The 22301-nt window shown below is 41.2% G+C and overlaps 2 protein-coding genes across 5 annotated transcripts in view; one reads left to right on the forward strand and one right to left on the reverse strand.

The window, feature by feature from the left end:
- Positions 1 to 1151: 1151 nt before the first annotated feature.
- Positions 1152 to 10390, forward strand: SOD1 (superoxide dismutase 1). The gene is made up of 5 exons (XM_006268149.4): positions 1152 to 1284; positions 3386 to 3479; positions 5680 to 5749; positions 8255 to 8369; positions 10006 to 10390. Exons 1-5 carry the CDS (start codon positions 1210 to 1212, stop codon positions 10114 to 10116), a joined length of 465 nt encoding a protein of 154 aa, XP_006268211.1. The 5' UTR covers positions 1152 to 1209; the 3' UTR covers positions 10117 to 10390.
- A 695-nt stretch (positions 10391 to 11085) lies between these two features.
- Positions 11086 to 22301, reverse strand: part of SCAF4 (SR-related CTD associated factor 4) — a 72426-nt gene continuing 61210 nt past the window's right edge. For all 4 annotated transcript variants that reach the window (XM_019476169.2, XM_014599035.3, XM_059720682.1 and 1 more), the window contains one exon: positions 11086 to 15281. In XM_019476169.2, the coding sequence (XP_019331714.1) occupies positions 14440 to 15281 (842 nt within the window). In that variant the 3' untranslated portion in view covers positions 11086 to 14439. The remainder of the gene's footprint in view (positions 15282 to 22301) is intronic.

The following is a 22301-nucleotide window of genomic DNA, read 5'->3' on the forward strand; positions in this document are numbered from 1 at the left end:
AGCATGCTGCAACAGCACGTTGAAGCAGACTCTATTAACCGAGTCTGCCGGAGCACGTAAATTGATGAGTTCTGGCAGCGTTGTACGTCATGTGTATCAGCGGCGCAGCGTACCTTTGTGCTGAGAAAATGGCAGCAGTGCTCTTTGAACACGTTCAATATGCTTTAGTTCAAAGCACCCTGTCGTTTTTCTCAGCACAGGGATATCCTATGCCTCTGATATATGCAGCACGTGGGCATCTTTAATTAGCACAGCTTGCTCATTAAAAGCACCCAGCACCCCGTTGGGAGCACGTGTGAAAATGCCCAGCCAGTGCTGTTACATTTGGAGTAAAAAGCAGCTGGGGTTTCAGGCATCCTGCTCCTGTTTCTGCCTCCCTGATTTGAAGCTCAAACAGTCGCTGCAGATAGGCACTGTGAATTGGGGCTTAAATAGCATTTGACACCTGTGCCTGGCATGCTGCATTGCTGTGTACATGAGCAGCGGTAACCATGTTGCATAATCCTCAGCCTCCATCCAGCAAATTCTTACTCGCCTTTACTCACTACTGTCTGGTTGCCTGAGAGGTGAGGTGGGCCCAGGTTCGTTAGAGTAGGCACAGCATCTGTGGCATATTTGAACAGAGGTAACAGTCATAGCCACGGAGTGCTGCAGCTTGGGATGGCTGCCCCAGCCCTAACGCCCAAGATGAAGCCTGCAGAGCTGTGCTTAGTCAGACCTGGCAGGGGTGAACTAAAGGTGGCAAGAGCATGTCTAGCTATGAGCAACCATCCCCCTCGGGGCTGAGGAGACAAAGGCAGGTACTTTTGCAGCCCTGGGACGCGCACGCAGCACGCTATGCTCACGCATGCGCACTGCTGCGCCCAGGGCGAAAAAGGCGGAGGGAAGGAGCTAAGGGCGGAAGGACCTCGCCCCCTCCCAAGATCCAGAACGAGGTCTTTCCCCAGCACCTCAGAGCAGGAGCAGCGTTGCGGCCGCCGATTGGTGCGCCAGCAGGGCTCCGCCTTTTGATTGGCGGGTGGGCGCGGCTGCTGTTTCCTGATTGGCTGCGAGGGAGGGGTGGGATAGAGGAGGCGGTGCGAGCGGGGAGGAGCAGCACCGTGATTGGCTGGAGGGTGCCGGGCGGATATAAAAGGAGTGGCGCAGGGGCAGGAACACGCCAGTGCGCGTTTCTTCGCAGTGTAGTTAAGCTGCTTGGCGCGGGGGAACATGGCGGCGCTGAAGGCTGTGTGTGTGCTGCGCGGGGACGGGCCCGTGTCCGGCGTCGTCAATTTCGAGCAGAAGGCAAGGGCTGGACCCCGCGCTCCCACCCCGGGGCTGACGGCGGGTGTTACGTAAGCTGCGCGGGAGGTGATAGGTCAGGCTGGAAAGTGCTGAGTCATGCGAGGGGGTGGGCACGTGTGTCCGCGTTTCTCGCGATTTAACCCGGGCCGGGGTCCTGGGATCCCCGCTCTGCCTGGTGAGGGGTGGTAGGGGAGAAGAGGCAGCAGCTGGAGCCAGGAAAGAGCTGGGTGCTGGGGCTGGCCCCGCAGTCACTTGCTTTGATATTATATTGTTATTGATTAAAAAGTAATATGGTTAGTATTGCTATCAATCTGATGCTGCTGCCACTAATGCTAATAGCTGTGAGCCAGATCCAACCTAGGCAGTGGTGCCAGCCAGCCTACAGTAAGTGGCAGCAGTGCCAACTCTGCTCCCCTGTTGCCACAATTCTAAGCCTGCTGGGCTGGGTGGCAGGGTGGGCACTGCTCCCCTACACCCTTGCTTCAGTTTAGAGACTAGCACAATGCCTGAAGCCAGGGTGTGGAAAATTGTGGTCTCGGAGCTGTAGCAGCAGGTGGTCTGAGCAGCCTGTCAGTGCCTGATGTGCCTAGTCATGGGTGTGGAGCCGTCCTCCTCTGCCCCGGCTTGAAAGCAGTGAGCTGTGCGTAAGGGGTGTGGGGGAATGCTGCAGTAAGGTGCTGCTGCATGTGGTTTTGGATAGATAAGGCCAAAATGGGTTTTTAAGGGCTCTTAACTAAGATCCTTGTTGGGTTAAATCTAGGAGAGTGCGGAAGGGAAGTACAAACATGAGTTTGTCATTAGTGTGTTTAACTTGTGATGTATCTTGAAGAGTATACACATGGTGTACAAAGGTGTGGCCTTTGATAAAGGTCTTAGTGTTGCTGTGAAAGATGAGGGCTGACTAGCTAAGCTGCAGCTTCCTAGAAGAGGACCTAGGAGTTGGAGTGGATAATAAGCTGAATGAGGCAACACTGACCTTGTTGCAGAGAAGGCTAATGGTATACTAGGCTGTATTAGTAGGAGCATTGCCAGCAGATTGAGGGACGTGACTATTCTCCCTTTATTAGACTAACTCAAATAGAATAAAGATATCAGACTTGCCTGAAGAACCCTGTTCCCCTCTGTTTGGCACCGGTGAGGCTACATCTGGAATACTGTGTCCAGTTTTGGAGCCCCCACTACAGAAACGATGTGGATAAATTGGAGACAGTCCAGCGGAGGGCAGTGAAAATGGTGAGGGGGTTAGGGGTGTTCCTTGTATCTAACCTTAAGTTTCTCACCAGGAGGATAGTGAAGCAGTGGAACAGGTTACCCAAAGGTTGTAGACTCTACATTCTTGGAGGTTTTTAAGTCCCGAGTGGACAAAGCTTTGGCTGGGATCTAGTTGGGAATGGTCCTGTTTTGAGCAGGGGGTTGGACTACGTGACCTCCTTAAGTCCTTTCCAACCCAAATTTGCTATGATTCTGTGACACTGCAGTAGTTCTATAGAAGAAAATTTGGGTGGGGGGAACCCTCTGAGGTTATGGAAGTAAATGGGTCAAAAGGCAGCTGTGTGCACACTTGCAGTCTGAATCTTGATGCTAGAGTCATGTGTTCAGACCAGTGATTCTCGACCAGGATGCTGTGGCACCCTAGGGTGACTTGATCCTTTTGGAAGCTAGCACTGCTGGGTATGCAGACATGCTGTGCATGATAAATTCCCATTTGAAATCTCTGGGTTATAATATTAAACATTTGGACCTGTTCTGGTGCAAAGAACATGGGAAGACCACAAGAATTTTTTTTTTTTTTCTGTAGTAACCTCCCCCCCCCCCCCCCCCCCAAAAAAAAAAAAAAACCCAACAAAAAAACAAGAAGTTTTCCAAGGAGTCTAAAAAAAGCTTGAAAACTGGTTTAGATGGAATGAGTCTGCCTTGGGGGTGTGACAGCACACAACCATATACTGCATTAGCTGCAGTCCTATACAAACCACAGGACTGAAGAATGCATTCTCAATCAGGAAGTCTCAATCAAAGCTTTACTCCTTTGTATGCTTATTTACAATTCTGTAATGAGTTAATAACAAGCTAGAAATTTTATTTTCTTCTTTTTGTTTTGAAGGATAGTGGACCAGTAAAGCTGTCAGGAAGCATTCAAGGTTTGAGTGATGGAAAACATGGCTTCCATGTTCATGAATTTGGAGACAACACTAATGGTACAGTTTTCATCCAGGGTCTCAATGTAGCACTATCATAATGCAGTTTGGCTACTAGCTTATTGTATTTGATGCAGCCACTTTTATTTTTTGGACACTGGTTAATAGACAGCTGTGGTAATGCTTCTCACTTCAATCACATTCCTTTCATGCATAAAACCTATGTATGTAAAAACAAAGAAAGGAGTTGAAATGATCTCAGCATTGTCTTGCTGTTTACCAGCAGGAAGTGATGGCATAGATGGCAACATGTCTGAGCTACTGTTATTCCAGCATGCAGTTGTAAACCTGATGCGTGGGCCATAAGAGGCTGTTTAATACTATGGCTGTGGCACCTGCCAGCAAGTTAAGCTAAACACAAATGAGAACCTATTTCTTGGATAAACTCTAAATGGCTCCTTTCAAAACTTAAGTTAAGATTTGACTCTTGGTGGAGCTTGGCTTTTTCAATTGTGATCTAGGGCAGTGTGAAGAAGCTTGTGCAGCACAGCATAGTTTCGTAGTTGGTAGGGTTGGAAGGGACTTGAGCAGATAATCAAGTCCGACCCCCTGCCGTGGCAGGAAAAAGTACTGGGGTCAAATGACCCCAGCAAGGTGTTCATCCAGCCTCCTCTTAAAGACGCCCAGGGTAGGAGCCAGCACCACTTCTCTTGGAAGCTGGTTCCAGATCCTAGCCGCTGTGACAGTGAAGTAGTGCCTCCTGATGTCTAGTCTGAATCTACTCTCAGTCAACTTGTGACTGTTGTTTCTAGTCACTTCTGGTAGTGCTCGGGGGGGAACAGGGACTCCCCCAATGCCTGCTGGGCCCTCTGACTAGTTTGTAAACTGCCACTACATCCCCCCCTCCTCCTTCTCTTGTGGAGGCTGAAGACGTTCAGGTCCCTCAGCCTCTCCTCGTAGGGCCTGCCCTGCTGCCCCTGATCATGCGAGTGGCCTCCTCTGGACCCTCTCCATGTTGTCCAGAACTGGACGCAGTACTCAAATTGCGGCCTGACCAGTGTTAGAGGGGGAGGATCACCTCTCCTTGGACCTGCTTGAGCTGCATCTGTGGATGTATGACAAGGTACGGTGGGCCTTCCGGACTGTGTCCCCACACTGTCAGCCTATGTTCATTTTGGCATCAGTAATGACTTCAAGATCCTTTTCTGCCTCTGTGCTGACAAGAAGGGAATTCCCCAGCCTGTAGGTATGCTGTTGGTTCTCCCCTGCCCCCTAGGTGCAGCATCTTGCACTTTTCAGTGTTGAAACCCATCCTGTGCTCATCTGCCCGCCCCTGTAACCTGTCTAGGTTTGATTGCAGCCTGTTACTCCCTTCTAGCATGCCCACATCCCCCCCCACATCTTATTGTCATCTGCGAATTTGAACAGGGTGCTTTTTACCTCTTCATCCAAGTCGCTGATGAAGATGTTGAACAGTGCAGGACCAAGCCCTGTGGAACTCCACTGCCCACATCCCTCCAGTTTGAATAAGATCTGTCCACCACCACTCTCTGGGTGTGGCCCTTCAGCCAGTTAGTGACCCATTTAACTGTGTAGGTGTCAGTGCCACAGTCCCCTAGTGTGTTTGTTTGTGTGTGTGTTTGTGTTTTTACTGAGAATGGGGTGAGAGACTGTTGAAGGCCTTCCTAAAGTCCAGAAAGACTACGTCCACTGCTACACCTGCATCTAAGGGTTTTGTGACCTGGTCATAGAAGGCCACCAGGTTGGTCTGACAGGACTTGCCTTGAATGAACCCATGTTGGTTGCCCCTAAGCATAACCTCCCCTGCTGGCCCCTTGCGGACATGCGCCAGGATAATTCTCTCAAAAAGCTTACACAGGATCAAGGTAAGACTAACTGGCCTATAGTTTCCTAGGTCCTCCTTCCTCCCTTTTTTGAAAATGGGAACCACATTGGCCCTTTTCCAGTCCTCTGGCACCATGGCAGAGCACCATGAGTTCCCATAAAGCTGTGCCAATATGATCAGACAGAACTTCAGGTCATGAGCAAGGAGTTCTCCAGTGAGCAGGCTCCTGGTACAGATCATGGTAATCACTTTAGAGACTTCCTTGGGTGCTAAAAAGTGCTGTAGCTTCTTAACAACTTGAGTAATAAAAGTTGTTCAGGCAGAACACACTATACAGAGTTAAGTCCCTTATTTCTTTGCAGATAGATGACTTTGCATTAATGCCCATGCTAAAGACCATGTAATCTGTTACAGGATGCATCAGTGCAGGTGCTCACTTCAATCCTTATGGCAAAAAACATGGTGGACCAGATGATGAAGAGAGGTAAGCTCTGGAACTTAAACCAGAGAACACAAAGTCAATGCTAGAGGTGACTTGCTTTTTTTTAACATAAGTGGCAGTGGAGTAACTTGTTACACTAGGCTCTGGGAATTGGGTTCTCTTGAACCCCCAAGTTGCGGTTTTGAATTGATATGCTCTTAGCTTGGAGTCCCAGTGCCTCTGCAGTATCTTCTTGCTGTGGCCTTCTGTTAATCTTTAGCCAGCAACCCAACCAGCTGCAATACCTGGACATGTCTGCAGTAGCTGGTATTGGTGGAGGTGGGGGTGGAAAACCGCATGTCCTGGAAAACTGAGGGTGTCTAGCTGCAGGAGCTGCTGTTCCACTATTGGCACTGACAGTACCAATACATAGCCATTTCACAATGGTGTAACCTTTCTTTAATTGGGGTTTATCCTATACCCTCTAGTTCGCAATAGTACGTGGATTGACATGTCTGTAGTTGAGACCTTGATGGAGCACTTGTCTAAATCAACAGTTCTCTACTGTTTATAAGCTCCTGGGCTGTGCCATGCTATGGTGCAGGCAGTTGGTGTTGGCTGTTCCGGGAGCTGCTCCAATGTGGGCTGGAGTGTGTGGACGAGCAGAGCCCTGGGCGGTGTGGGATGCAGCACTTGCCCCAACCCCAGCTGCAGTGGCCCCAAAAGCAGCTAACACCAGCTGCCTGCTCCAGGGCATGGCGTAGCCCAGAAGCAGAAGTGAGTGGGGACAGGCAGAGCGTGGTGCAGCTGGTGCTGGTAGCTCTTGGGACTACTGCAGCCAGGGTTGGGATAAGTGCCACTCTGCTCTGCTGCCTTGTGCAGCCCTGGGAATGGCACCCCTCCCCCCATTCCTTCCCCAGTCCCAACCTCACTCCGTCCCTTACTGCCATAGGTACCCATCTCTGTTTGTTACACTGTAAAGTGGGTTTGCGTTATGCAAATTTGATTTATGTGCTGTTCTCCGGGAACATGTGTATGGCATAAATCAAGGGGAAACCTATAATGCAATTCCCATTTCACTTCCCTTTTTTTATAGTCATAAATGAAGGGACCATGTTGATATTCTGAAGGGAGCCTGATGATCTTCTTGGGCACCGATGGCAAAACTTAAATGCCAGGCTTTTATCCCTTGGAAATATCATTCTCAGTGATGCATCTGGCTGTACCTAATGGCAAATGACTGGAGTAGCTGGTCTTAAATGACACTGCCTTGTGGCCAGATGAACACTGAAAAGCTGAGAACTGGATGCAAAAGTTTTAGTTATAGTTCACTTGTTTTGTTTTTGTTTTTTCTGTTTCCCCTGCCGCCACCACCCCCCCCCCCCCCCCCAACTAAGGGAGGGGAGTGGGGGGGTAATGTTTTTTATTTTGATCCTTGCAAGTGACTTGATTTCAGCTCTTTGGTAAATACTATTTATTTAAAACAAAAAAAAAAAACAAAACTACATGCAATGTGATTAGTCAAAAAAAAAAAAAATCCAATCTTGAGGTCACCACACACGATGTTGGCTACCCTGGGGCAGGAATCTGAGTAAATAAAAAGTCATGGTGTCTGGCATCTTTGTTTATTTTGCAGTTCGGAAAATACAAATGTCACTCGGTACATGCAGTAGGAAATTGGTACAAGCAAAACAGCTGAACACTAATGACAAACTGAGATTGGGCATTGTGAACTTGCAATATTTTAAATATTAAAAGTATCTTGTTTCAGGAGTAACCCAGTGTTCTAGGAGCTCTAACTTAGGACAGCTCTGGACTCTTAAGCAAAAAACAAATGCGTCCCCAAAACTTCCTTAACTCATAATGAGCCTTTCCTGATGAGCATGTTTGGCCTGAAAAATGCCAAACCTATTCTTGATAGGAATAAAATAATATTTTATTCTTCCAAAGCTGTAGGTCTGCAAACATGTCCTCAAAGGAATAAGTGTATCCTATGAGCTTGCATAAAATAACTTAAAGCACCTGTAAGCTTGAAAGAACCAGCTGCTTGGAATGTCACATACTTGGTGTGTTGTTTTTGTTGGGTTTTGTTTTTTTTTTTTTTTTTAAATTGGCTCAATTATTACTCCAGAGTGTGGCTGAAGACTGCTATGGGTTCACTTTTTGAGTTGGGCAGTGTTGTCTTAAGCTGCACTTGCTTGTTTTTCCTAATGCTTGCACCAGTCAAAAGCATTGCCTGTATTTGGTGGCCCCCCAGCTCTTACTGAGACTGAAGTATTAGGCAAGGAATTTACTTAGTATCTTTTAAAGTTGTGGTAGGTTAGCAAAACTCATCTTTTTTGTGTACTAATGCTGTTATGACTTCTGTTCACTTTGAAGTGGAGGTGGGGGGGGTGAGAGTATGAGAACTCTGTTCCAGTGCAAATAACAGCTAGGTTTTGGTTTGAATGCACTTAGTTTTGTGTGTGTTTGTTGTTTCCATTTGTGTTGTTAAATGGAGAACACTTTCACTTCTTGATACTGGTGAAAGGCTTGGCCTCTAAAGGCTACCTCTTCTCTGCATTCCAGGCATGTTGGAGACCTCGGCAATGTGACTGCTAAGGGTGGAGTGGCGGAGATATCCATTGTAGATCCCCACATTTCACTTACTGGACCCAATTGCATTATTGGACGTACCATGGTGGTGAGTACTTCCAAATATGCTCTTCCATCTACCAAGATTTAAGTGAGAGATTGGAATCTGCTATACTGAACCTGTACTGCAGAAATAGTAAGTCCACTGCAAAAAGAACTGTCAGGTATTTGGCTTTTAAGTATTTTAAAAAAAGCAATTTGTAGATTGTTTTTGAGCTAACTAGATTTTAAGGGGTCGGGAAGCCTTCTTGTGTAGTTCTGCAAGTTGGAATTCCTGAAGATGGTAGTAAAATATGGAGGAGAAAAATGCAATAAAAAGCATTTAAATTACTTAATGCAAGGGTGTGTACTTGTTTGTAAGTGTGCAAGTGTAGCTGTGTGGCTTGTGTGTGTTTTTGTTTCCTTTTTTTTTTAAGGACAAACTTCCAGCCATTAAGTCCACCCAGAACCATTACCTTCAATCCTTATTTAGTGAATGCTGTGCTAGCAAAAGCTAACACAAGTGAATGTTTGCTGCTTTCTAAGCTTTAGCTTCTGGAAGTATAATTTTAAATGGAACACATGGTATGCTTAAACTTAAGGTTTATAGGTCTTTTCTATTGATGTGAACAGAGAAGTTCCCTTCAAGGTTGTGGAAGGGGTTAAAAGCTAAAGGTATACTACAAAAAGAACAGTCTGGATCAAGATAAAATAACCCTGTGTTAGTGCCGCCCCCCCCCCCCCCCCCCCCCCCCCCCAAAACATCATGAACCTTACCGCTACAGCATGCTTCCAGATGTAAATGATAGTTGGCTCACACAGTGCCAAGAATGTGCTTCTAGTCTGGCAGCCTAGATAAAGGTCAGTTTTCATTTCCTTGCTTAATTTCTGCTTCCTTTCAACTGTTCAGCTCCTTGGCTACTGAGACAGTCTCATCTGTAACCAAACACTTTATATACGTGTTTTACTTGAGTGTAAACTCTGCATGTGTCCCTCCTCCAGTACCTCACTTGATTTCTAATATGGTTCAAAAGTGGCTTGGCAAAGGGCACTCTAGCAGCAGTGTTAGCTTTTGAGTTAATAGCTAACCACCTTTTTAACTTGGCTAGTGTCATCCACTTCAGATGGAGGCTGACTCCATGGCCAAACTTACTTTGGATTACTTATGTTACAGGGCTGAATTCCATGCAGAAATGTGTATAAGGGGTTGGGGACTGTTGCATCCATGCTTGAGGAAGCAAGAACTCTACTGTAAACTAGACTAAAGGGAGTAGGCTTTTATATTCTTGTTTTGGTCTGAGATTCAGGGGTAAATCTGTATCTTACAAGTCAATGAAAAGTGACTGCTAAATGATCAGTTCAGCTTGCAAAGAAGTGTTTTACATCTGGGGCACAGTTGAAGGGCAGCTTGGCTAGATCTAAAGAAATTCTACCCTAGTCACTGCATTACGAACTTTGTAGTAATGATCTGAATACATGTTAACTTTTTTGGAGAGGCTGAGGTGGAGAGAGGCAGCTCCACTTCCTTCATCTGGACTGAAATTGCCCTTCTGCATGGAAGTCAGGGACAGGTACATCAAGGCCTCTCTTGGGATTTAAACCACACATGAACTAATACTTCTAACTTGCTTTTGCTACTGCAGGATACATTAAAATTACTTTTATTGTGCACTCATATCATTTGTATATAATCTTTTTCTTTTTAGGTTCATGATAAGGAAGATGACTTGGGTAAAGGAGAAAATGAAGAGAGCACAAAAACTGGCAATGCTGGTGGTCGCTTGGCTTGTGGTGTAATTGGAATAGCCAAGATGTAATTGTTGCACTGTATGTGAATTACTTAAGATGGAAATGAGAAGTTAGGCTTTAAAAGTTGCATTGGAAGCACTATTCTTGGCCTTGTTTTGGCAGAAGCTTTACCATTTAATCTCATTGCTACTTTGAGTCAAGTGTCTGTAAACTGGTCAAACTGACTTGGTTTATTTTGTACAATGTTCATTGCTATTAAACTGATATTGATGGAATAGTTTTGCAGTCTTCTGCATCAACACAATCTGTTCTAGTCATTAAACTATCATTCTACTAATGAAATCACTTGTCTCACTGGTCCTTTATCATACTGTTATAACAACTTAAAATGTGGAACATGGTTGAATAACTGAAGTGTTCCCTATGTAGGGAACAGTGTCCAGTTTCAGAAACAATTTGATGGGTAAAGTTCTGCCTAGAATTGTCAAGACACTAAAAAAATTCCATTAAGGTAAATGAAGGGAACTACTTCTAAGCTGAGAACTTGCCACTCCCACAGGTAATTCTTCAAATATTTTGTGGGGCTTGCATCACAACACTGTCCCAATCAAATAGTTAATAATAACTTGATGAGACAGGTGAGGCTTCTCTCTTTTGCTTTGCAAAGTAATTGCTGTTCAGGCCCATTAACACTTCTGCTTTATCTACTACAGTGGTGGAGGGTGGTGGTGGCAACAGCTATGCCTAAAGAAGGGATGTAGTGACCTTGAACCTTTTAAAAAGAATTAAGATGAATATAAATGAAACTAGTTTGTTTTTCAGAGAATCTTGAGGCTTCCAGGAGTAAGGGGGTGAATAAAAGACTATCCCTCATCTTCTGTTGCTGCTTTAGTTGACTTTATTCCTGTCATCAGAACAAAAGCAGTGGAGTTAAATAAGCTAGTATTAGGCTCTGAGAAAGTAATTGAACTCAAAACTTATTTTGAAGTGGTAATAGCTGGCATATTCTGGTTAGTTGGACAAACCAAGCACACAGATAGGTAGCGGGAGTAATTTTGTAGCATCTCTTATCATTCATGGCTTAAATACATAATAATTTGAACATAATAGCAGCTCTCTTTGGACATACGAATTTGGAGATTTTTCATTCTCATATATAATAGTTCTTCATATCTGGATACAGGGAGAAATTGGAGTCTCTCTCCCATTTAGCAAACAGCTGTCACTTCAGACAAAGCCAGCTAATTCAGTATGTCTCAATGTATGCACAAATGATTACACTACTGTGAGGAATACATACTAAACAGAAAGCCCTTACCAGCTAAACTTAATGAAATATCCACTATGCAGCATGTCAGACTAATAGAAATGTGCAGCTTTAAAGGGTTAAATCATTCCTGCTATACAGAATCAGAGGTTTAAGTCTCCTTGGGAGAAAAAAGTTAGCTTTAGTAGATTTGAATCTTGGCATTCCTTTACATATATAGTCAATAGCCCTTTATACACTTAAATTTCAATGTAATGAAATGATGTTGCTCTAACAAGAAAGTGAAAGATATATTATGCTCACATTCATTGTTGTATGTGGCCAAGAATCACCTATCCAATTTCCATGTACCTGTGCCATTCAGTGGATTAACCTGTCTTTGGAGTGATTGGATTCTGAACATCAGAACTGATGTTAAACATCAGTAAAATGTGCATGAAAATACACCATCTTATCCTCCTACCAATCCTCTCAAAATGCATTTTATAGAGTAAAACTTACTTGAGTTTAAAAATCTGAAGGATAGTTGCCTCTTCTAAAAATAAGTGAAGTTTTGGTTCTCCTCCCCAAACAGGAAGCACAAGCCATAGCCTTAAGTACAGACCAACTACAGCTATACTTGAGTACCAGCATCCACCAGTACCATACCACTGCCCCAATTAGTCTAATTAAAATTTTGCTTTTATGCAAGTGCATAGGTGCCTGCTTTGAAATTAGACAACTTTGTTATTACATTAAATGTCTGATAAATCTAAAAACTTTGATTCAACTGAAATCTCAATCACACTGTGGAGAGAACAGTATTAAACTGTCAGTTCTTAATGTTCCTATAGAAATGCTTCATTCCAAAACAACAGTGATCAACACCAATTAATTGCCTCCAGTTTAAGGGAAACTTCAAAGCCCTATAAAAAGGGCTTTATTCACCTGAGAGAAGTTTGTGTTCAGGGTGTACTAATTATGGTTTTAAGAAGCAAGCCAAAAAAGTAAAAGTTGTCTACTTTCAGGAGACACTATTCTACATAATGTTGCTGGTGTGTAAAAAAGCAAATGGCAATTGCATGTGATATTTAAAAGAGAATACATCTTAGTGCTTAGTCAGAGCTTTGGCAAAGCAACAATAAAAATAGGGATGAAAGCAGAATTAAAGAAAAAATGCTAGTGGTTTTTTGGATATTTGCAATATCCTACCTAAGCAGAGCTGGTAAGAATGTAAGGTGGAATTTATGCAAACCAAAATACATAAGTCCCCTGTCTCCTTCATTCTTGTCTTCAAATTTTTTTAATAAAATGTATTCATTCAAAAAAAAAAAAAAAAATCTACCTCCTCACAGAATTATGGCTGTTCTTGCTAAGACAGTTTTAAGCCTAGACATAAATACATCTGGTTCTCTATTAAAAAGTTAGTTCCGCTGGCCCAGCATGAAACAAACATCAAGGACACAAGTTTTTTAACATGGAAGTTGAGTTCACTACAAGTATGTAAACAGGTTTTTTTTCTCTCTTTATTCCGCTATTGTGAGAACATAAAAATATATGTCCTTTCCCCGCAGCCATAACTCCCCTATTATTCCCCCCTCCCCTCCAAAAAATACCCTTGCTGCAGAGCAGCTATGAAAAAAGTACTGATGTAAGAAAGCAGCTGCCCTTCACGTAATAAGAAAAAGAAAACTTTTAAAATGTAAAGCATAGCTATCTCAAGGAAAAACATGTTTAAATATGCACAAGATTCACAGAATTTTTCCCACTGTATTTTAGAATATAATAAGCATAAACTGAAACTGTTGTCCAACATAAGCCTTATTTTCTTATGCAGGTTAATCGTGAAGAGCACTTCCATATACAGAATTTGTCTGGGTTTTACAGTTTGGTTCAATTTACTGTGGCCATCTCCAAATTGTTTGCACCTGAAGGGCTAACTGAACTAGTACTTGCTCTTGTATAGTTTATTTGACAAAATAGTTTAAGTCAGATGGAGAGTATGGTTAAACTTACATGAATACAAGAAAATGCAGTTTTTTTCCCCAATAGTCTGACAAATACACCACCATGTGGATAAGTTTTAACCTACCTCTTGTTGAAAGTACAGGAGGTAGACAATATAACAGACAACAGTAACTAGCTAGATTTTTGTGAAGGAACAGGCAGCATTTTAAAATCCTTTTAATATTCCCCTCTTCTCATCCCCACTTAAAAAAAATAGGTTAGCATTTTAAAATTGGTGATTTGCTGTCTTTGATTTTTTTTCCCAACCCACTTTCCAAAAAGCATCAATGAATTACAAGTACAAAAGATGCTGAACTGGTGTGCTTCCCCAGCCCATCTCACACAATAATCTTATAACATTACAAGCAGAGCAGACAAAATATGTCTGAGGGTGTCCACTTTCATCCATTTTTTTTTAAAGGTTAATTAGGGCAACATTTACCACAGAACCAATTGGAGGAAAAAGTAAAACCTTGATTGCAATGCAAACACTAAACAATTACCTCTTCAAACAACGTTTTAAAACCACTAACTTTACCTAGTATGGTCAAGTAGATCATTAAAATGCAGCAATCTAAAATCAAAATAACATGTTACAAATAAAAATTTGCTTCTGTGAATAGCTACACAAACAGATGTATTTTTTTTAACAAATATAAACAAAACAGTCTAATTTAGACTCCAGTACAGCATTAACAGTTCAAACTTTAAGATGTTGAACAATCCTTTTCCACTTCAGTGCAGTGTAGGAAGAATAGCACACGTTAAAGTTTGTTACGAAAATAGAGTTTATTAAAAACACATCCCTATTGTTTTGAGGAGCTTTCACCGTTACCTTTTCTTAAATTAAAAAAAAAATAATAGAAAGCACTTCTACTTCTGATTTGTAAACTTTTTAAAGTCAAAACTTTAAAAAAGTTACAGCAAAAATGGGTAATATTTTATTCATATCTTCAGTATCTTGTGTTATGTTGTGGCTATTTTAAATAGAAGGGAAGCAATCAAATTGCTTACAATTCCCCACCAACTACTGAGGGGCTGTGATATAGCAGAAGCAAATATAATACAGCATAATGTACAACTCTAAAGCTCTACACTCCAATAAATGTCACTGTCATGTTTTGACAAATTCCAGTCTCTAACGAGGAGCCTCTACAACTGAGCCAATATCCTTTGCAGCTTGTTCAACAGATGAGGTAGCCTCAGATGTTAACACTTCATTAGGTTTTACACCTGTGGGTTCAGATGCTCCCGTAGTAAGTTCTGAAACAATGTCTGCATTTTCCACTTTGCCACTGTGAGATTCATGGTTGTTGTCACCATCTGCCCTGTCTGTCAGCTCAGGTTTCTCCTTTCCTCGATTTTCTTCCTTGTCTCTACGAGATTCCCTATCTCTAGAATCTCTCTCTCTGTCTCGGTGTCCACTGGACCGTCGATTTCTGTCTTCTAAGTCTCTGTGTCTATCGCGTTCAGGGCTTCTTCTTCCCCATTCTCTCCTTTCACGATTACCAAGTCGCTCATGATCCCTGTCATCATTGCGGTTACCATAGCGCTCACGATCATTTTCTACCCGATTTCCAAAAGACCTCCTTCCATACCTTTCCTGGTCTCTATTAGAACCGAATGTCTGCCTATCATTCCTAAACTGCCTTCCATCTCTATTATCCTCAGGTCCACCTGATCCTCCACTTCCTGACATCCCTCCGCCCGGCCTAACAAAGGGGCCAGGTGGTGGAAATGGGTTTTTCATTCCATGAGGGGGAGGCATGCCAAAGCCCCCTGGCCCAGGGGGTGGACCTCTGTGTAACATATGGGGAGGCATATGCCGTGGTGGCATCAAGGGAAAGCGTTGCAGAGGTGGTGGTGGTATTCCAGGAGGTCGCTGGAGTGGTATTAAACCAGGCCGTGCCCCAAGGAGTCCAGTAGAGGGGGTCTGTAATCCAACCACAGGAGCAGGTGGTGGTGCAACTCCTTGAGTACCTGCCAGCCAAAACAGTAAATGTATTAGAACAAAGCTGAATGAAGGAAATACCTTCATAACGTCAGAGCCCTGCATGGAAGTTATGCATCACCCCCAGGGTGATGGAAAACGCTTGTTAGCTAATGCTGAATAATAAGCCCTGCCTCAGAATGTATTAGTTGCTCTTTTCAGTTTATTCAAAGTGCACACCTGCCACACACTGAGCGTAAAGAGCAAGATCCCTTTTTAAACAAGCCATAGAGATGCATAGTGTTTCACATGGCAAAGCAACCCACTTTTTCCTTTTGTCAACTAGCATTAGCCATTTCCCAGGACAGACCAAAGTGAGTTGTTTCTTATCCCCACCTCACTGCCTGGCTTGGCCATACCTTCACCTCCTTCCAGGTTACATTCCACATTTCAGAACAGCTGCAACCTCCTCTCAGTCAGACTGAAAGCCTTCTGGGGCTGCTTTCGTTACATACTCAAATGAAAACACCCTGGACTTGAAATGCATAGCAATTTGATTTTTGAAGCAAACAGAGGAGAGATGCGACTATGGCCAGAACTAGTGGCAGGGCAAGACTGAACCTGCCAGTTTTAGGTTGTTTTGAGAAAACTAGCGGCAGTGTACAGTCAAGAGAGATTCAACACCGTTATTTTTTTAATAAGCCTCTCTTAGGTTTCTTTTTTAAGGAAAATAAGCTTTTTCAGTTCATGGCACACAATCTAGGTCGCTTTCCATTCCTAGATCTGGGCTGTGTGCAAACACTATCTGCATAGAAGGAAGGAAAGAAAGCATAAAACCTGTGAACCTCAACAGCAGAGAAGACTCGGCTCAGTCTGTCCACTGCTCCCCTGTGAACCCAAAACTAAACAAAACCATTACATGCGACAGCTAAGCATTTAATACATGGAGTGTGTGTGAGCTTCTATCAAGAAGTTCCTGCTGTTTGAAGTAATAGCACAATTGCTCTATATTCTGTGTAGCTTTTATACTGTAACAGCTCCATGGTTATTCCAGCTACTAATGTTTTATGTACAATTAACTAGTATTTTATTGGGGAACACCTCCCTCCCCCAAACCTTCATGTACCACATGGAAACAAGACACCCCCAAAAGTACTAGTACTAAATAAAGTTTTTCTTCATGGGATCCAAGACTGCATTTTAAAGAGACTCTCAGTAGGGTTCTGCTAAACATAAATCTGCTCTCAACCCACCTTGTTCTTTATCACTCATCTTGTTTTCAAACTTTTGACATGATTCTAAGGAATGTTTTTATTCATAAAAAACAAGTTATGAAAAATAAAATAAAGGTAACAGTATAGATTAGAGAAATTTGGAATGTCTCTTCCAGTGGAGCAGAAATACCATAAAACCTCACCATCCCCTAGATTAGTGATTCTCAACCAGGGTGTCCTTTTAAGAATGAGTCACAGTGCCATGCAATGTTAGCACTGTTAGGTGTGCAAACAGGATCCCCAAGATAAATCCAGAGATTTAAAATAGAAACCCAGTGTTAAAAACACTGCTCTCTCGTGGCCTTACTGTTGCAAAGAACTTGGAAAAGTTGCTGTATTATTTTTTTATAGCCAAGAAAATGAGTGAAAGCTAAGTAGCTGGGCATTTTCTGAGGGGTGCCGAGTCTAAAAAGGTTGAGAGCAACTGACCCAGGTAGTCTCATAAGATTTTAGCATAGTACCATTACTAATGGCCTCCTTTTTAAAGCCACATTGTAAGCAGGAATGACCTCCTTTTTTCAAGTCCCTCCTCAATTCAATTCATGCTATAGTTTCTCTCTCCTGTAAATCTATTTGGCTGCTATGCATACTAGAGCCTCTCTGCCATCTAGATTAATGTGAGACATCAAGAAATGATCCAAGAGTCCAATGCTATCCCCCAATCCTCCCTCCTCCCTTATAGTACTCAGTCTAATTCCCAGTTACTACTCATTATTATTCCTAATTAAATTCGTTCCTTAGAACAAGAATACTCATCACAGAATTACCATATTAATGGCAATATAATTAACCTATTTGTTTTTCTGTCGGTTAGTGGAGACTATCAGGAGAGCGATGAAGATTTCAGTGGCTGCTCCAGTCTATGATGTGGCTGTCCATCTTCCTGCCTTTTTTCCAGGCAGACCTTTGATTTACTAAATAAAAGACTTACTAGTTAAAGCCAGGGTGGTGCATTCTTCTTTTTCCTTTTCATTGGTATTTTCCTAGAAATTTTCATCACGCTATACTGGTAAGCATGCTCTTAGTCGCATTATTTTGTGATCAAAATGTTTCCCTAGATTTGTATAATGCTGAGTATATGATCAATATGCATAAATATTTCATTCTGCTTCAGTGAAGACAGTCCCTGTTTATATTTTAATGCAAAAGTATTTTATAGTGAACTGAAATGTGATAAAATGGACATGTTTTGATGTAATTAGTTTAGTGAAGCAGGTAGATGCTTTTGTTTTATATTTGGACAGATACAGATATGATAATATTACTTTTAGAGGTTAATAGACACAAACATGCTTTACCTCATTTTCTAAATGACCACTAATACCCTAATTTCTCAATTTCCCCCACTTCTCAATGTCCAGGAGCAGACAAACTGCAGTGGTTTATATCCCACAAGTGATGTAAGATTTCAAAACCTTGTTTCTTTTTTCAAACTTGGATCGGATCAGAGAGTCCCAGAACAGATTAACAGATTTTAAGTGAACCGCCCAAACTTTCAGCCTGAAATGCATCGCTGTTGGTTCTACTACAGTTCCTTACGTTGGATTACGTTTTACTCCAAAACACAGTCCATAAACTTTGTAACTAAACTTGGAGTGTTAAATAAAAAATATGGCACTAATCTGAATGTACCTTGTACATGAAACTTGGTATAAATTTAACTCTTTAATCTTTTAGGGTAGAAAAATGATCAACCTAAGCATTTGGTAAATTTGAATGCACAAGGCTTCTTGTTTAAATGTACCTACCTTTAAGGCACCATAACGATTTAAGAAAAAAAAATTCAGAACAGTTGGTTCACTGGTCTTGTGCCAAGTTCTTTTTAAAATTTACCTTTCCAGGCATAAAACAGACTTGTTCATCCATGTTTATGGACCTCAGTGAAGTATCTTGATCACACCATTTTACGCTCATTTTCTTTGTTCAAAACACATTTATAATACATTTCCAGTCATGTGTTTCCTAGCTGCTTCATTCTGTACCACTTTAGCTGGAGCATAGTTCCTACTAATAATTCACTGGGCATAAAAGACACTGCCATCATGAAGAACTATGTGAGCTTGGTTCAACATTTATTCAACACTCATAGGGAAGAAAATATAAATGGCTTCCAGAGCTTATAGCCTACTCATACATACTAAGATTAAAAATGTATGAAGAACTCAGCAACATGTACCTGATGTACTGCAACCACTTAAGAGAAACATGTTATCTCAGTGATGAAATAAAAACCATTATTATATCGTGTGTCAACCTGTGTTTGTGACATCATTTCACTTTATTACTACATGACCTATGCCTCAAACTGCATTGTTTTGTACAAGTAGCTTTAATTCGGGTGGTCTTGCTTCACGTTCTAAAGAAGCTGGCAGTTTTTACAGTTGATACTTTTTACACATTCCTTTACAGAATGACTAACATTTAGTACTCTGATGCAGCTGAAGCCAGCTACATTTGTATTCTGAAATTAAACTGTGCACAATGGGTTAGCCTGTTTGGAGTCCACCGGAACTCCTTAAACTGCTATTCATTAAGCCTTTTAAGATGAAACAGGAACATTTGTTTTGTCCAAACATCCGATTTTGCTCCCAGTGCAACTCCTTCTGGGGATATGTTAGAGTGGCGTGCGAGTACAGAAATTCATACTTTCAGAGGTACATCAAAAGTTTAGCACAAAAACTGCTGTCATCACTTTATAGTTTTTAACTTCCAATACACATCAGCTTTGCACTGCAAGTCTTGGATGGAGGTCCACACCTCTCAAAACAATGTCAATAAATTCTACTATGAAATCTTTGAGAATGGGGCTGCACCGTAGGAGTTTACAGCTGATATAATTTGTCACTTTGCCCCAGATAAAATGAAAGTATAGCAATTTTGGGTTAAGTGATCTCCAAATTTTCACTTGGCGCACACGTTTCTCTCTGAAAAGGAGTTCTGTTTCTCAAGGATTTTCTATAGCATGTTTTCACACAGGCCATTATTTTACATAAATGTGGGTTAGGCTTTAAATCCACATTTTGGTACTCAAGTAGCTGGTCTTATTTTCCAAGGTGCTAAGTTCTCAACACTGAAGACAGTAGGAGCCGTTAGATAGCTGATGCATTCAGATGTCACCCTATCTAGTACAATGTGTTATTATAACCTTTAGAATCTAACATTAAGCAGCCATTTTTTTTTTTAAAGTCTTGCTCACAGTATTTAAATTTGCTTAAAAATACAATCTGACTTCTTGAACTGTGGCTTAGAAAACATTTGTTGATGAAACAAATCCAGGCAAGTTCTACCATAATTAATTCATTTTGTCCACATGAATGGCAAATGAAAGAAGCTATATCCCTTCCTCCGCTTCTCATGTAGTCAAGTTGAGTTTACAGATTTTGTATTGCTAATACATAATGGGAAAGAATAAATTGTGCATCACACTTTGATAATAATGGATCTACATAATAAAAAAAATCTAGCAAAAGAGTTATGACAAATATAAAAAGATGGCAGATTTTCTATTTAAAACCGTTTTACTTTTACCTGTTAATACAGATATTACCGTGCAACTATCCAAGTGGTAGGCAGAAAGGGGGAGGAGGTGGAGAAGAGAAATGTTGAATGTACTCAGTACTAAAGAGGGATATTATGAAGGAAGGGAATTATAATATACTCAATGGAATCTACAGGAAATCTACCTTTGGCTACAGTATAAAATTGCCACAGTTGGAAGTCTGATAGTTCACCAGATTATATGTACCTATATAAAGCATAACATGGTGCCTTCCACTCATATAATAAATTCAAGGTAGAGTTTTTTAAACATATTATTCAATATGAAGTTCCATCTAGTGGAATTCAGATTTAAGCCTCCTCACAAAATAATTTAAAAGCAGAGTTATCAGCATTGAACAGAAAAGGCATGAATCAGAGGTTCTAGGAAGTAAGCTGGGTATCAATTTCTCTCCCAAGATCACCAATTTTTTTTGCATTTTTATATGGAATAATTTGTGGTGCTGAAGACAAACATAATATTTAAGCAAATAAAAGGTGAAGTAGATCTAACCATAATGAAACCCACAGCACACACAAATTTCCTTCAGAAACTAATGTACAGAAAGTTTGGGCACAGTATGATTAAATATGGTAGATTCTTTGAAGCCAAAAAGACATGACATTGCTGACAGTGGAAACTACAACTCTTGATATGAATGAAATCAATGACTGGTATGGGGGAACAAAACCACTAAAATATCACTGTAAGAAAGCATAAATCTCACAGTAATAAAGAAATTTAGCATTCTTTATATACAGAAAATATGTTGTATAAACCAAACAGATAAATAAGCTTCATTTTAAAGTTACAAAAATATATGGAGACAAAAAAACCCTTCCATTACACAGATTAGATGCAAATATTCTTAGAAAGATTAGTATGTTTATGAACTTCTGTTTAGGGTAATCCTCATGCCTGGAATTCAGCTGGCTGAAAGATGTTCTTCTATGCTGTCCACCATATTTGCAGATCATTTCTTCATTCTTTTTGTTCAGCTACATCCCTGCCCCCTCACCGCAATCCTTAATTCTCTGAGTGAAGCCTTCACAGCGCTCTTGAAAGTTTTGAGAGTCTTTCCCCACTCTACCCCCATTGTGAAAACTCACTTTAGGGTCACTTAAGCAGAAGTTAAACAGGACTTCGTCATAGCTGTCAATGTCTATCTAATACTTCATACTCCCCTGCTTGCTTTTCCCCATGGCAAGGGATATTCAAACACAAATGACACTGTACATTTTTGCACATGATCCATCTTGCTCTTTTTCAACAGCAAGTTATACAAGATGGCCTCCACCTCCTTGCTATCCTGAAGTGGTAGAGAACATTGTGTTTACCTTCCCTCGCATCTCCTCCTAGTCTAAGGAACAAGAGGCCAGGTTCGATTCTCACTCCTTTGTGCAGTAGCACAAAGCTCAATTGCAAAGGTGTTCCACTCTGGTTTTAAAAGGATATAAGAATTCTAGTATTTACTGACTGAACAATTTTAAAAAGCACAACCAAAATGTATTAGTAATTTTCTGACTTTAATGTTGTAAGATATATGAATCTCTGCATTCCTGCTGGTATCATATCTGTTTTTTTATTAAGTTTTCCTTTACTCTGAGTTGTCTGTATGGAATGTTCTTGCATAATTCCTTGACATGCAGTTTCTATCTTTTAAAGTAGCCCCCAACAACTTGAAACGTGCCCGTTTTAAAAAGCAGCAAAAGTGGAGCACTAGTGTAGTATCGGAACATACCTCCCTGAAAATGCGTGGCTTTACAATCCTAAAGAAAATCACCTCTCCCCATCTGTTGCTAAGTGAAAGCTCCACAGTTGGTGTACCTTATTGAAAGGTCAACTATACAGTTTATTCTCGAGTACAAAGTACTGTTAAAGCACAAAAGTAAACAAGCTGATAAAAAGAGATAAAGTTTTATTTCCTAACCTTCCAAATGCACTTTTTTAACCTTTCATAATAAGTAAGTAAGTATAGCAGGTAAAAACATTCAGACATCTGCATTTTCTATAAATACATCAACGTTACTTTAAGATTTTACTTTTACTTTCTTCCATGAAGTCAATCTTCTCACTTGACAATAATCCTTTATTCTATACGTAGTGAGACAGCAAACTGCCAAATGTTTGAATAAATACCAGGTTTTGAGTGGAATACTTAAGTCAAAAGACTGTCTTAATTTTATTATTTTATTTTACATTATTTTATTTTTTTTAATTGTTAAAAAAAATGCTACTACATTCAGTTGTAAAAGATA

Source organism: Alligator mississippiensis, chromosome 1 (assembly GCF_030867095.1).
Source record: "Alligator mississippiensis isolate rAllMis1 chromosome 1, rAllMis1, whole genome shotgun sequence".
Lineage (NCBI taxonomy): Eukaryota > Metazoa > Chordata > Crocodylia > Alligatoridae > Alligator > Alligator mississippiensis.